Source organism: Capsicum annuum, chromosome 12, assembly GCF_002878395.1.
Source record: "Capsicum annuum cultivar UCD-10X-F1 chromosome 12, UCD10Xv1.1, whole genome shotgun sequence".
Lineage (NCBI taxonomy): Eukaryota > Viridiplantae > Streptophyta > Magnoliopsida > Solanales > Solanaceae > Capsicum > Capsicum annuum.
This window is the reverse complement of record NC_061122.1, coordinates 74,781,586-74,799,139: the sequence shown is the minus strand read 5'-3', so window position 1 is coordinate 74,799,139 and position 17,554 is coordinate 74,781,586. Positions and strand designations below refer to the sequence as shown.

Sequence of the window (17,554 nt, the reverse complement as noted above, 5' to 3'; positions counted from 1 at the left end):
TAACAAATAATTTTTAAAAATAAAAAAATAATTTTATCATTTTAAATTTAAAATATCTTACATATATAAAAATATGTTTTAAACTTTTCTATTTTAAACAAAATAAAACAATTCAAACAAATTAAAACACAATAATATTATATTTTAAACTCCAAAAAGCTCCTCCAAATTTCACAAAAATATATCTCAAAATAAATATCTAATAGTAGAATTCGGCGCCTAACAATCCCCTGAATTTCGCCGTCAATCGCTCCGTTTAATCTATAACTTATTTATTTGCACTGTCTTACGTTAACTTCAAAATAATATATCGTATATTAGTTGAAAAATGGATGAAAGATAAAGTTATAATAATTAAGATAAAATAGAACTGCAATAAATAAAAACATGTGACATCAAAGATATCAGCAATTTTATTATTTATATATCAGCAAATTATAATAATCTTTCAAACATTTGTCACTTAACAGGGGTCTATCAAAAAGTGCATACACATCATCATCTTTGAGACCCTCTATCCTTTCCGACCCTCTGTGAAATCACAACGTCAAGGTTGTACGAGAGAGAGAGAGATTTTAACGTTAGGGAAATTTGTATTTCTTACCATTCAACAAGATGAATTTTTAAAAAAGAAATTACCTTGTAATTAACATTTTATTCAGGAACTGAGCAAAAGAAATTGTCTTTCTAGAAGTATGGACTGCGTATATCTTACCCTTCCCAAATCTCATTATGTGAGAATATACTGGGTTTGTTGTTGTAACTGAGCAAAAGAAATTAGAGAAAATCGATATAAAAAGGAAGCACTTTGTGAGAAATAGTGGATTGTGTATTTTTCTGAAACGAGCTATGGATAGTAAAAGAGGACTAAATATCCGCCGTAATAATAAGCATATTAAAATGCAAAGTAACAACATTTTACTATTCGAAGAAACCAACATTGACAAGAAAACAAGGAAAATGAACCAACAAAACCTCCATCATTCTAATCATAATAATATATGTATTCCATCTCCCTCCCACTTTCTAACTAATCTAAATCTAATCTATAAGTATATGATTATCCATATAATCAAGTACTTCAAGAAACCAATCCGCAGATTATTATCTACAGAACATTTCAATGAAATTAAACTAAAATTTGCTGCTTCATTTTTGAAAATCATGATTAAGAAAACATGATGGTAAGATAGCACTAATAAATCTACCTTTTTCTTTTCCTCCTCATTGTTGTTATGATCACATAATCATCATCATGACTTCAAATAACTTTGTACTGCGTAATAATATTTATCTTCTTTTTTTCTAGTCTGAAGAACAAATCCATGATTCCACCATACCTTCACCACCTCTGCTTACCACTGTTTCCTGCACCTTATCGCCATGAAAATTAGCTGCATTAATACTGTTGTCCACGTTCCTCGATGATGTTGCTGCTTGTTCCGGACAAATCAGATTCGGAAGCCCACTTAGAATATGTCCATGTGAAGCATTGTTCACACTATACTCTTCAAGAACACTACCAATCTTCAGCTGAGAGTTGCTATTCGCTGGCATTTGGAGATGTTCTTGGTCTTTGGACACAATTGCATATTTTTGAGAATGTTGAAAAAGTGATGCCAGGATTGAGTTCTGTTGAATTGAATCGAAAAGATTAGAGCTTTGTGTGGCAGAATTGGCGAGTCCGCTAGGAAGTTGCTTCAGCAGGCCTAATTCGGAAGTCAGTTGGTAGTTAATATTAGAATTAGAACCACTAGTGGTTGTTGAAGCAATATTTTCAGCTAAACAACTCAACATTAACGACGAGGACGAGGAGGAAGACGAAGTAGCAGAAACTGATGAAGGAGAAAGAAAGGGTGGTGGATGAATTTTCTGAGGGAAAGGTCTTCGTAGATAATTAGGTGGTTGTGAAATGCTTAGCAGATTATTACCAACACCAGGACCAGCACCAACAGCGGATCTTATAGAGGAATTAGGTGCAATAGCAAATAAATCAAATCTACTTCTGGGGGGGAAATAGGAAGAAGTGAAAGGTGGTGCAGGAATCCCAGTAAATTCTTGAACCATAGCTCTGAAATTAGTGGTATCTGTTGTCAACACAGTAGTTGGTGCCCTTCTTGACGCTCTCGATCTTTTCTTCGGATTACGCACGGGTTGCGTAATTGGTTGATCCGCCGATGTCCCAGTAGTAGTAGTAGCAATACTCACGTTCCCACCAGCACCGCGTTCTGCTGGTGTTGATGAAAGGAAAGAAGCTCCACCAGTACTAAAGGATAAAGAATTATTAGAATAAGACGGTTTATCAGATGATGATGGTAATAACATGGGGTTGTTGTTGAGGTCGGATCTTAGGGTTTTGGACCAATCAGTATCGAGATTGAAAAGTGAATTAGGGGGCGTGTAGTTGTGTGAAGGAGCTGGTGGTGGTGGGTCTGCGTTTGGGCGAGATATGGGGTTGAAATAGTTGGCAAAAGGGTCAAACATGGATGAAGAGGATGAGTTTTGAGTGTGAAAAGCTGAAGAAAAAGAATCAGAACCAGCACGTGAATCGGACTCTTCATCACCACCACCAACTTTCCCACCAACACCAACAGCACCACCAGTACTTGATGACTGCAGACTTGCACTGTTGTTTCCAGAATCCATTATTTTGCTTTAAACAGCTTAGAAACAAAAGGAATAAAAGAAGAAGAAGCAGAAAAGAAAGAAAGGACAGAGATACGGAAAGAGAGAGAGAGAGCGAGATGAAGATTTTTGTTGGTTGGTTTTAGTGCACAAAAGACATTGCTATTACTTACTGCAAAAAAACAATTAAAAAACAGCAAGACAATCAGAGAAAGGAAGACGTGTATATATTTTCAGAAAATACCCTCCAATATGACTTCAACACACTTATGATCTGCACTAAAGAAGAAGAAGATGATGGTAGTAGCAGTAATCCTTTTCCCCATGCTTCTTTTATCAATTTGTCTCTGAGCCAGACGAGAAAATATGATCAATACAGTTGAAAAGTCATGATGAGATTAATAAATATCTCTCTCTATATATACATATATATATATATATATCTATATATATATATATACCTTCTTTTTTTCTCAATCTTTTTTCCTTTAGGATTTTCAGCAAAGAGAACAAAAAAATGAAAGGAAGAAAGAAAGAGAGAATGAGGAGGGATTTAAAAGAAAGAGAGAAGAAGAACGGAAAAAAAGAGAGGCGGCTTTAGAGTAGATATCTCATTCCACTCAAAAGGATATTAACAGAGTGGGGTATGCCCATGAGAGAGCGCTCTTCTTTAAAAGGGTCTGCGCTTTGGCTGTGTTTGTGAGAGATAAAAGAGTTCTCTTTTCATATTTTTCCCCTTTCAACTAGTTTGACATATTTTAACTTGGTAGATTTTAAGAAAATAAAATAAAAATTTTAATTATATAATTTTAATTTCGGATATACTTTCCTTTCAATTGTGTAATATTTTTAAATTTTAAGATTTAAATAATTTTATATTTGATCTTAATTTTTATATCATAATTAATTATTGTGACTTATTAATTTTTACGTAATTTTTAAATATATTAATTTTATTACAAAAGAGTGAAAGATTTCATGTCCGAGTGCACAATCAAACTTAAACCGTTAGCTTTCGAAAAGTGAAAAGTATTATATAAATAGATAAAGAAAGTAATAAATGAATCAAAATGTCTTATAATTTATGATCATTTTAAATGTCACGTGAAAAATTAAAATTAAAAATTTAACGAATAATAAAAGAAATATTTATTTTAAAATAAATTAAAAAGATAAAAGATCAAATAAATTAAAATAAAAGGAGCACTAAAAGAAATTAAATCAGCCAAGAAAAAGAAGCTATTATCATTGCTTAAAGAAAGTCCAACTGGATTAAATGAATTACACTTTTACAAATATAATTGGGTCTATTTTTCTTTTACATGAAATAATGAGGTAAGCATGAAGCCAAATTATTAGTAAGGAAACAGAGAGCCAATAAATAATTAAGTACGGTATCATATTTCATACAAGCTTACAAAATCGATATATCCACAACAAATATTGGTATTATTTATATATCCAGAAATTGACAAGTCAAAATACTCCTAATACTGTTTGCGTTATATTACTATTTCCCTATTCATTTAATTTAAGAGTAAATTTACTCAAAATAATTAAAAAGTAACTACATGACTTAGCAAATGTAGCTTTTTAATTATTTAATTTAATTTAAATTTTAATTAATTATAATTCGTAGTCCCTCTTACCTATCAAATACAATTTACGATCTCTCTTATTTATTTTTTATTTCTTTATTTTCTATTACTCTACTTTTTTTTAGTTGTTGTCCTCATTTTTTCTTTTCCTCTTTTTTTTATTTTCTCTCTCTTTCTTCTTTTTTTCTTTTCCATTTTTTTCTTTTTTTTCTTTTCCTTTGTTTTTCCTTTTCATTTTCCTCCTCCTTTTTTCCTTTTTTGTATGTTTTTCCTCTCACTTTTTATTGTTGTTGTATTTTATATTTTATATTTATTTATATCATATTATATATTTTAAATAAATTTATTATTTTAGTTGAATAGTTTAACCTTTAGTATGTACAATTTATTATTTGTATTTGTATACAAATAAGTATGTATTAATTGTATTTGCTTGGGTCTTAAATATGTAAATAAGCAATGTGTCATTCAATGTAAATGTATCATTAGTATATAAGAAAGTATCATTTTGTATGCGTATGGTTCAAGTTGTATAAACATGTATCGTTTGATACAAATGTAATATTTGTATTTGTATAATTTATCATTTTATAAATATAAGTGTTCGTAGAAAGAAAAATAAAAATTCTTCCTCAATTGTTTAAAAATACAAATGATCTTGTTATCTACGAATTCAAAGCAAGCAAATGAGATAAATTAAATTATAAATAAAAATACAATATGCAGTCAACTTACAAATATAAATACAAAATAATTTTTAAAAAATACAAGTGTATCGATAAAAATAATACACAGATACAAATAAAATGAAACCACAAACTACAAATACAAATATAACATCCAATCAATTATAAAATATAAATACAAAATAATTCATTAAAATACAAGGGCAAATTGTATAAAATATAAATGATGGTGCGAACTAGCAAACACAAATACAAAAGAGAAGTATAAAATACAAATAAATTATACACATACAAATACAAGTGTGAACTACAAAATACAAATATAAATGTGAACTATAACATATATACAAAAACAAACGCGAACTATAAAATGCAAATACAAGTATATTGTATCAACGAATATAAAAATATAAATGATTATGTGAGTCCAAATACAATAAAAAATTATGATATTTTTCATTATTATTCGGGACTTATATTCTCGAGTATTCATATATTTCAAAAATACAAAAATATAAGATAGAAAAAACTGGAAAAAAAAGTACAAAAGAAAAAATCAAAAAGAAAAAAAGAACAAAAAAAGAAGAAAGAAAAATAGAAGCTAGTGATAGAAAAAAAAAACGAAAAGAAAGAGATAAAAAAACATATACATAAAAAAGAATAAAAGAAGAAGAAATACGGAAAAGAAAAAAATATAAAAATGAAAGAAAGAATCGAAAAAGAAAAAAAAAGAAAATAGAAAAAAAATAAAGTAAAAAAATAAAATAAGAGAAAAGAATAAAAAAAAAGATGATAGTAAATACAAATACAGTGCGCGGTTATGATGTTTCCGTCATCATTCATGACTTGTATTTGATTTAGTCATATTTTTCGATAATAAAAAAAATATAAAATGTAATTAATATATTTATATTTTATATGAATACAAATTATTAAGTAAAAGTGAAATAGCGGCTGTAAATCGAATACATTGATTATAAATAATACTCCCTCCGTCCTATTTTATGTGTCGATATTTGACCGGGCATGAAGTTTAAGAAATAAAGGAAGACTTGATAATATTTACCAAATTATCCTTTATCAAAAAATGTGTTACTATCTTTTTTTTTAATTAAGTGGGTCAATAAGGATAAAAGTATAATTGTGTTTTTAAATATTTATCAAATAAGAAAATCTGACATATATTTTGAACGAATTAAAAATAAAATGATGATACATAAATTGAGATGGAGAGAGTAATATTATAAAGTATTACAATGGAAGACTAATTTTGTGTGCTATTTTTGAGACTTTCCCGATATTTAATAAGTGAGTATTCTTTTTCTAAGGAGGGAAACTAATATCAGTCCCTCAAATCAAAATGGTTTATATTTTGGATGTTAGTTTACATAATTCTTGTAGGGGCTGTTTGGTGTGAGGTACTAAAATAAATTATTTTAGGATAAAATAATAGTTTTGGAATAAATTTTTTGATACATTATTTGGTTTGGTAATACTTGAGATAATTTATTTCGAAATTAATAATAATCCTGGGATAAGTTATACCACATATTTGGTGGTATAAGTTATCCCACCTTAATTTATTTTTTGATAAATTATAAAATGACAAAAATACCTCCAAATTCATTACAAATACATTTCTTCAATCTTTTTCATCATCTCTAATTATTGCTTTTGAAATTGAAAAAAGATTATTGATATCTACTTGATTATCTAAAACGCGTTATTATGACAAATTAAAAAGACTAAAATATCTTATTTTGGAATGATGAAAATATATGACTAAAAAAAATTAACCTCTTATTAATTGAACTTTGCAATTTTTTCATCTCATTGCTTGTGAATTTTATAAACTCATACGTTATTTTCTTATATAAAGGATTAAAATGCAAAATTAACAAATTAAAAATTAAAATATGTTAGATTCATACATAATAAGGATCAAAACTAGGTACTATAATTTTTTATATATTCAACAAAATGTAGGTACTATAATTTTTTAAGCATAGAAAAACGGAATTCAACATCAACTTTTTCCTTCTAAGTATTTTTTTGTGAATTGATAACACAAAAAGTTGTTACTACACAATGAAAAGATTAGTTAAAGTAAGTAGATTTTAAAATAATAATTACCATTCACTAGTAATCTGTAAAATATTTTAGCAACTACAAAGGCGTTGCCTAGTTTTAATACACATTATCGTTTGACAATCGACTTTATTGTTCAATTACATATTTTAAATTAAATAGTTTTTTAATCACTTGAAAATTGATATTGTATATATCAATTAAAATAAATTTTAATATTCTATATCATATGAGTAATACGTGTTTAAATGAAATGACATAAACAACAAATCTTTTTTTACTTTAATAAACTTAAGTTGAAAGTTTTTATTTCAAACTAAATAAGATATAGTAAGATTTTTATTTTAAACACATACGGCATAATCATGGGAAGACACATGCAAAAAAATTAAATCTAAATAAGATGAAAGTTTTAATTTTAAAACACACACGATATAATCATGAAAATGCACACACAAAAAAATTAAGTTAAATAAGATGAAAATTTTATTTTTAAGAATAAATATTTAAAGCTTAAAATGAAATATATATAAACAAAAAAGAAGTTAAATAAGATGGGGGTATTCTAGTAATCAATTACTTTATTCGTAGAAATTATACCATGCATATTAGTTTGAAAACAACAAACCAAACACTTAATAAAAAATAATATCAATATAATTAATCCCAATATAACTTATCATATTATAACTTATCCCACCATAACTAATCTCAACATAATTACATTCTCAACCAAACGACACCGTAAAGTGATCCGTTTGAGGATAAGAACAACGATATAACTCCCAAAAAAAAAAAGCCACTTTAACTGAAAGTTTTTTTTGTTGTCTTAAATAACAAAATCATACTCCAACAATCTTGAAATATCATATAATATTTATGAGAGATAAAAATGAGAATTAACTTGGAACTTGATGAAAAATACTAATTGCTTGTTTGACTAATTGGGAAAATTCGGAGAGAGTTTCAGAAAAAGGAAAAGTAGGGGATATTATTATGAACCTAGCTACAGAGAATCTCTCATGCATGTCCTCTTTCCATTGAATTGTAGGTAAAATCATCATTCTTTCCTGCTTTTATATCGTTAAATTCACCTCCTCATCACTTTTCTCTTCAAGCTACAACAGTAAAAAGTTAATTTAGATATAACCAAAGTTTTTATCTTTTTGTTTTAAAAAAAATTGCTTTTGATGAATACATAGATCAGTTCAACAACACTTTTAAGTTCGCTGCAACTATCGGAAATTCTGTTGTCACTAAAAATTCTTTTCTTTTTGTCTAGCTTGTAGGTATTCATTTCCTTCTATTATAGTATTATATTTATTGTAGTTACTATTCATATTTTTGTTATTGCTATAAATATATTATTATATATAGTGAATATCTAATCGAATATCTACTTTATCATATATAATGAATATCTATTTACAAAAAAAGTTAAAAATTCTAAGGTTAGTTTTCCCCTATAAATAAAGAGGGTTTCCTTCATTATAATTAATTCATCAAGAAAATAAAAATTACTTTCTCTTCTCTCTATTCTTCTTCTTATTTGCTTTATATTTCATAATACGTTATCAGCACGAGACTCTGCCAAACAAGGTGAGATTATAAATCTAAAGGTAATTGTAACGTTAATAATTTCTTATGTTATTTATGTCTTTTGCTACTAATAATATAATTATTGTTGAATTTGAGAAAAAATAATTGGTTTGAAACCAATTATGCTTTAAATTTGTTCATGAAGAATAATATTGTTAAAAATTATGATGATTATTTAAGTCTCATTTCATTAAGAAGATAAGACATTGAGTTAAAAATTTTAAAGTACCATGATGATAAAATGTTGGGTTCAAGTCTCATCGATTTATAGTCTAAGACACCTTTACATGGATAAGACTTTGAGTTTGAATATTAATGTATCATATTGATAATATTATGATGGTTAAGGCAAAATAATAGGTTTGACGAAAAATCATGAGACATGTCCCATTGAATATGCTTCATTCTCTAAATTGGATGTGGTAGCAGTACATAATATGTCTGAAAGAAGACAAGTGATTGAATGTATGAATACAAGCGTGAAGGACAATATGATGATAGTCATCAAAAGTGATAATATTTTACACGCTTATTATGACTATAAGATATGTTAGAGAAAAATTCTCTACATTATGCACACCTCGATTCCTGAAGTAGCAATATCATAAAAGAAGTTATAAGCTATCAATTTGATAGACTCAAGGCACGATTATATTTCATTCATGGTAATGAGAATTTTAATTGTTATAAGCATAGATTTATTCCCTGGGGTGAATGTGATGATATTTAGTAAAGCTTATCAATATAAACGTGCACTTGATTGTGATTGTACGTACTACAATTCACCTCCAAAAGAGGTAGAATAATTGAGAGGAGTTATTCTTAAATCTACTCTCCAAGTAGTAAATCTGAAATCTATTCATAGTATATTAAATCTGAAATTTACTCAAGAAAAAAGTTCATGTCATAGTAAACTTGGAGTTTACTAGTATAAAGGTTCATAAGTTGACATGAACGATTGCGTCATTCCAAAGATGTGCATATTAAGTATTAAATACATATTGAAGAATTCAAAAATTCTTCATGAGCTTTTAATATTGCTTGTTCTCATGATAAGTTGGTTGGACCAACTTGGGTTGGATTTCCTAAATTCTAAAAAGTATAAAAGGTGAATATAGGCCCGTTCACCCATCATGTGATCTGTTAAGATGCATCGATATAAGATGATCACTTATACGTTAATTGTCAACCAGTAGTTTGACATTCATCAAGTTACTTGTTCAATATAAATTGAGTTAAGAGCATAATTTTTAGATTGTGTAATCAAGATAATTCATCTTGATGATAATGTTGGTTAGGCATTGATTGTCTTCGATAAATAGTTAAATCATTGCTAATGAGAACAAAGTTTTATGTGTTGGTTTGAAATATTATATACAAAAGTACTTGTATGCATCAAACCAATAAATTATGATTACCTCCCTCTCAAAGTTGGTTTTGAGTCAGGAACCACACGTTGTCCATCTAATAGTTTTGATGTGCTGTATACAATTAATGAATATACCATAATGCACAAAGATAGATTCTTCAAAGAAAATAGAGGATGTATGTTAGTTTTCCTAACATAAGGGGGAGATTATAAGCAGCTATAAAATATGTTTGGAATTATCATTAGATCCTCATTCAAAAGATAATTCAAATCAAATGTCAAAAATATCTCATATTTAAGTTGCAAGTACTCTAATTTTGCGTTTCTAAAGGACAAAATCTATGCATGCGTGAAGCACGATAGACCAATCGATTTCAAATGAAATAATCATTAAAAAAGGTAAGGAGCAAATAATCGTAATAAGAAGGTAATGTGTTTTTGAAGAGCCTGTGACATAACACTTCATGAAACCTTATAAGAGGTTCAGGTACTCGAAAATAATGAAGTGATGAGATTTCAAAATGTTATGCCACTTTGTGAACCAATAAAAAATGATATATCATTAGCGATATCTCTGATATAATATTGGCGTAATATTGTAAAAGATTACGAGGATTCAAATTCTACATTTATTAAGCATGCTGACGTAGAAATATTTATTAAATAACGTGAAAGAATGCATTTTGGTAAGTATAAAACTTATTTGATTTCCAGTCTAGATACTTGAAGATGTCACTCATGTAATGTTGAATATTGTCACTTGACAAAATTTACATGAAAACTTATTTAAGGATTCAAAATGTTTGAAGTATATAAAAGTTTCTGGGAAATTTATTTATAATCCTTATATTGTATAAGTTTATAGCTTGAAAATTATTGAAACTCTTGGAGAGTTTTCAAAAGCAATAGATTATTTGCTGAAATGAGAAATATACCAATTTGAATTGGTTATGAAGTACCATATATTATCCAGTTGGTGCACTCATGTATCTTACAAATACCACAAGACCTGATATAACCTTTTCAATCAATTTGTTAGCCAGATATAGTTCTGCTCCTACTAAGAGACATCAAAATGGGATCAACATGATCTTATTTTATTCAAAAGATTGTAGTTTCGATCTTGTTGTATGCTAATATTGAGTATTTATTTAACCCGCATAAATCTCGGTCTCCAACATGCAATGTTTTCACATGTGGAGTTACTGCTATATCTTGGAGATATACAAAGCAGTTTATCTAGCTACTTCATCGAACCATGCTGAGATAATAGCTATTCATGAAACAAGCCAAGAATGTGTATGGTTGAGATCCATGATACATTTCATTCGTGAAAAATGTAGTTTGAAATATGATAATGTACCCACAATTTTATATGGAGATAATGCAGCATGCATAGCACAACTTAAGGGAGGATTTATAAAAGGAGATAGCAAACTTTTCTATACATACGGGCTACAAAAGAATAGTGATATTAACGTGTAACAGATTTGTTCAAATAACAATTAGTTGATTTATTCACTAAGTCTCCTCCAATAGCAACTTTCTAGAAGATGGTACACAAGATCGAGATATGCAAAAGTTCAAGGATGTTCTCATTAGGGGGAGTTAATACACATTGTACTCGTTTTCTCTTATGAGATTTTGTCCCATTGGGTTTTCCTTGTAAGGTTTTTAATGAGGTAGCCTATATGCGTATTGTTAGAGATGTGTACTCTTTTTCCTTCACTAGATTTTTTTCCCACAGGATTTTCTAGTAAGATTTCAACGAGGCACGTTATCTATCAAATAGACATTCAAGCGGGAATGTTATAAATATATTATCATATATAGTGAATGTCTATTTTACCATACATAGTGAATGTCTACTTTATCATATATAGTAAATATCTATTTATGAAAAAGTTAGAAACCCTAAGGTTAATTTTTTCCTATAAATAAAGGGGGTTTCCTTCATTATAATTAATCCATCAAGAAAAGTAAGAATTACTCTCTCTTCTCTCTATTCTTCTTTTTATTTGCTTTATATTTCATAACAGTTATGTTTTTATCTTTATTACTTTATTTTCTGAACTATATTTTTAATTGAGAATGTATTGAAAACAACTCTCCACTTTCTCAGGGTACAATAAAATCTGTGTACCCTCTATTATAATTAGATCTGATTTCATAGGTTATACTAAATAAATATTTTATTATGATGCTGCTAAATAACTCGAATTAATTTGACTCGAATGACAGGAATGGTGTAAAAAAACTTCAAGGCCCTTTAGGCTCCAAAACCACTTATTTTTCCCTCCAAAATGCAAAATCACCTTGATTTTTTCTTTTTCATTTCTTTTTATACTCTTTTATATTGCTATATCTTTTAGGCTCCAAAATCATCTATTTTCCCCGCCAAAATCAAAACCACTTAAACTTTTATTTCTTATTTATTTTTTACTATTTCAGATATCATAACTTTACTTTACTCTTTTATATTACTCCTTAAATTTTTACTTTTTTTGTTCTACTTTTTCCTTAATATTTCTAAGCTTCTCATCTTATTTGAAGCCTTTTAATCACCATTTTTTGACTTGTATTATATATTTTTTTCTTTCAATACTTTTATCTCTTTAGTTCTTTTACTCTATGGGTTTTAAATATTTTTATTTTTTTCTCCATTTTTTAAATTTTAAATCATCCATATATCTCATCTATAAAATTTCTCCCATGATTTTTTTTTATAAAACAATCCAAATAATAAAAATATCTAACTAAGAGAAATCATGAATGAAATTTTGAGATTAAAAATAATGATAGTTTACTTGCTAAATTAATTTATTTATACAGGAGTAATTAATAAATAATATGATTACTTTTAAAGTTAGATTCATTTTTATTTTGTCTACAAACAAAAGGAGATCACCTTTAAATAGCAATTCAATTGATGGTTATTAACGTGATATCTCAACTGTAAATTAATTAAGTTTGACTTAAAAATTTCAGTGTAGAAATTTTATCTCGATTCTCTCATGTTGAGTTTATATAGATTTAACTGAAAATTCTACTGTATACAAAGATTAACTAAATAAATAAAAATTATTGAGATCGTCCCATAATGTTATTCTAACAAATTGATAAAAAGAATTTTAATCATTGGATCATGATTTTAATACTAGGCAGTAGCGTTAAAATATAAATTTATTTTAGTTAAATTATATTTAAATTTTTAGAATTATTTTTATATTATTTCACTAAAATTATAATGCATTTTCATAATTATTTTATCTAAGAAAATTAAATAGTTAGAAAAAATTAAACCCAAAAAATAATTTCAATCAAATATTTTCTAATATCATTTTTCACCTCACCTCATAAAAATAAATATTAAAAGGAAAAAACTACATGATTAAACAAACATACGCTCTTAATTATCCTATTTAGCCTAAGTTTTAATTAATTATAATTAAATAATCTCTCATAGAAGAGGGAGTGAAAGGAGTTACAATTCATTATCTCTCTTTCCAATTAAGTACATTCATACAAGTGCAAACTATAAAATAAAAATAAAAATATAATTGTATCAACGAATACAAAAATATAAATGATGATGTGAATACAAATATAATAAGCGATTGTGTTATTTTCGTTATCATTCATAATTTATGTTTTACGTAGCCAGATTTTTCAAAAACACAAAAAAATATAAAAAATAAAATGAAAAGATTTTTTTTTTAAATAAAGAGAAATAGAATCTAGAAATAGAAGAGTAAAAAAAAATAAAACGAAAATACAAAAAAGAGAAAGAAAAAAAAAGATGGGAAGACACACAAAAGAAAAAAAATGAGAAAAAAGTACTCAAGAAAATAGAAAATGAAACAAAAATGAAGGGAAACGTGAAAAAAGAAAAAAAGAAAAAAAGAAAAAAAAATACCTAAAAACCAAAAAAGGAAAAACAGTTGAGAAGAAAAGAAAGAAAAAAGAGAAATAGACGTTAGAGCTAGAAGAGTGTGAAAAAATGAAGAGAAAACGAAAATAGAAAAGAAAAACTATGAAAAAAGTTACATGTAAGTACTCTCATTGTATTTATATCTTATATCGAATAAATTCGATTGCATACAGTTGATACATTAACTACATATGATAATTTTGAAAGTTAGATTATGGGTTTCCCCAATTTGCTGAAAGTTAGGCTATTTTCTTTTAAAATCATCTTAAAAATATACATAGGGGTGAATTAAGTTATTAGAATTTAATAATTGTGTTGACTAAAAATTTAAAGTATTTTGATATATTTTTTCTAAAATATATATTAATAATTTGTCAAAATTAAACTCAAAAGAAAATTTCAAAGCTAGTATCTTTTTAATTTTTTTTCACTTAATCTCATGAAAATAAATTTTTAAAATGTACATAAGAGTGAAGTTGAGTTGTTATAAGTCAACAATAGTGTGAACTAAAACCTTAAAGTATTTTTCATATTATTTCACTTAAGTTTTTTAAACAGTTGATCAAAATTAAACTCAAAAAAATTATCAAGTCAATTATTATTATTATTATTATTATTATTATTATTATTATTATTATTATTGTCATCATCATCATTATTATTGTTGACGCCTAATTTTTGCCCTCCACGACTAAATTTAATCCTAGATTTCTTCAATTTTAAATAAAAGTAAAATATTTATTTCATCTGGACAAATGCGCTCTAAAATATTTATTTAGATTAATTTTTTCATTTAAGTGACGATTATACATTTTTTGTATTCACATATACGAGATTGTATAAATTTTGTTACTTGAATGAATATTTTTATCAATGTTTGAGTTTTTATGGAGATAAGCTTGAAAATTAATTCGAATGGATAAAATCTTAATTAAAATATAATTTACTCTCAAAAATAATTTATTTGGATGAATATATGTTTGATTTTATTAAATCAAGAAACTCAGGATTAAAGAAAGTATTAATTTGTATCAAATTTTAATTTAATTTAGTCAATCTATTAGATTTGGTCATAATTGAAATCAAATTGATCATAATTGCAATGCAATCTGCCAATTAATTTTTCATTTGGATAAATTAAATAAATTTGGCTAAATTTTAAATCTCAATTGGGTAATTCCCAAAAACTCTCATAACTTCTACCCAATATCTAGCAAAAATAATTTCAAATTTGAAATTTAAAATTTTGTAGTAGATTGTACAACCCCCTCTCAAAGTCCTTTTTCCAATTTTGAAATTCAAAAAGAGAAAATACATAATTACACCACTGATGTTGTCCGAGATTTTCAAAAAGACACTTACGCTTTCAATACCACCTATTAACCCATGATTCTTATTTAATCCCTTGTAAATACACCATTTTGACCATATTCTGCAGCAACCCTTAGGCGCGTGGTTTGCACTCTCTTTTTAAATAATAATTTAATTATTAAAAGGTTAAAAGGTTGGGTTTAACCCAATAACCCGACCCGATCGTAATAAAATATCTGAATCATTTGAAATGATTCGTTTTCCATTTCTCTCTCTCTCTCTCTCTTCTTCGATTTTTCTCTCCTATCTGTCGCGACTTAGACTCTAAGCTCACATTTGAAGGAGATCGAAGGTGTTTGGAAGAAAAATTTGTTAGGGAAAAACGTATTAACCTAGGAGTGAGGATTTTACAGGTTAGGGTTTTGTGTATTGTAGTTTTTATCTCTCTAATCATAGATTTTTTGAAGTTGTGTTTTTTTTGGGTAAATATTTTTTAGCTTATAATTTAGTGAAATTGATGCAAATATGAACATATTAACTTATGCATGTACAACGTTTATGTTTAATTTTGTCGATTTGATGAATTCTTTGAAGTTGTATTTTTTGGGGGGGAAAACATAATTTACTATAATTAATGCAAATATGAATATATTGACTTATATGTTTGTTGGATGTTTGTCGATTTTTTGCATTTGTTGTTGTTACTGTTACGGTGTTGTAGTAACATGTACAACTTAGAATTCTTTTTGGGTATGTGTCAAGTGGGGGTAGCTGGGGTGGGGTGGGGTGTTTTTTTTCTTTGTTTACTGATTTCAATGTGTTTGTGTGATTGAATTATTGCTTTTTCAGGTATCTTTCTATGACTTTTGTGCTTATAACTTTAAGATGGTATCATGGAAGTGAAATAGAATTTGGTCCCCCACCTGAATATATTAGTGGGTCCGTGACTGAGTTTTTCGATAAAGATGTTGATATGATGTCCTATTTTGAGTTAAGAGACTACATTAAATATCTAGGATATTCAACTCAATGTGATTTCTTTGTTAAATGAAATGGTTATTTGGTAGAAATTAAGTGTGATAAGGTTATTTTTGACATTGTCAACATATTAAAAAATGGGGATAAACTTGAGGTGTATGTTTCACATGGGGTGACTGAACCTGATCAGGCCCTACTTCAATTGGAGTATTTCCCCAATAGAACTGATAATGGGGTAGGTAGGGAACATTTGAACCCTATTAATGAGGGTGATTCTTCTAGCCCTAATTTTCAGCCTTCTACTCCTAAATTCCCTTCCAACCCTCCTGATAAGCCTCCTACTTCTAATATACCTTCCAAGTCTTTTGATCCTACAGTAGATGAGGATCCAAGTGATAATGATTTAGAGGATGATTCAAATTCAGAAGGGAGTACTAGTCTGGACAGTGGTGTTGACAGTGATGTCCATTAAGAATATATTGATATAAGGGCTAGTAAAAGAAATTTCAATAGGTCACAAAGAAGAAGTAGAGGTACAACAGCTGAACAGGTTAATGTTGGTGAAAAGGGTCTAGATATAAGGTATGATAAGTCAAATATTGGCACTAGGGATAGCCTAGTTGGTAAACTAAGAGGTAATGAACCTTACTACCTAAGTGATAAAGCTCCTAGCTTTGAATTAGATGATGACGTAGATTGGGGAGATGGTGAAGATGGTGATGAAGTAGTGCAACAAACTGTGAGAAGAAAGAACAAAAAAAAATAGAGTCGTTTTTTATGAAACTTGTGAAAAAATTATTTGGGAATTGGGGTTGATTTTTCCAAGTGTAAAGGAGTTTAGGCTGGCAGTAACCAGATATGCAATTCAAGAAAATATTCAAATCGAAAAGTATCTGAATGAGCCTTCTAGAGTTAGAGTGAGGTGCTGCAAAGACACTTGCCCTTGGTTGTTGTGTGCTAGCAAAGATAAGAGTAGTAGGAATTTTATTGTTAAAAGATACAACCCTATTCATGTTTGTTTGAGATCAATTTTTAACTCTTTTTGCAACTCAAAGTTTCTGGCAAGTAAGTATAAAGACAGAATTACTCAACAACCAAACATTAGAGTTGTCCAGTTACAGGAGATTATTAGACAAGAGTTGGATATCCATGTTGGTGAAACAACTATGGAAAGAGCTAGGTCTAAAGTGCTACAAGAGATTATGGGTGATCACATTGTGGAATATGGTAGGATTTTTTATTACAGAGATGAGATTTTGAGGACTAATCCAGGTAGCACTTCTGTTGTCAAAGTGGAGATGATGATGAGACTAGACAATTGATCTTTTAAGGTTTTTATGTGTGCTTTCATGCTTTAAAGAAAGCATTC

General features: G+C 27.8%; 1 protein-coding gene across 1 annotated transcript; it reads right to left on the bottom strand.

Annotated features, from left to right (window-relative positions):
- Nucleotides 1-895: 895 nt before the first annotated feature.
- LOC107851014 (uncharacterized protein DDB_G0271670) lies at nt 896-3,328 on the bottom strand. Its single transcript, XM_016695898.2, has one exon. The coding sequence runs from the start codon at nt 2,644-2,646 to the stop codon at nt 1,306-1,308; it is 1,341 nt and encodes a 446-aa protein (XP_016551384.1). The 5' UTR covers nt 2,647-3,328; the 3' UTR covers nt 896-1,305.
- Nucleotides 3,329-17,554: the final 14,226 nt, after the last annotated feature.

What these genes read in the sequence shown, in the direction of transcription:
- LOC107851014 (XM_016695898.2), bottom strand. Translation starts at nt 2,646, where the DNA reads ATGGATTCTGGAAACAACAGTGCAAGTCTGCAGTCATCAAGTACTGGT.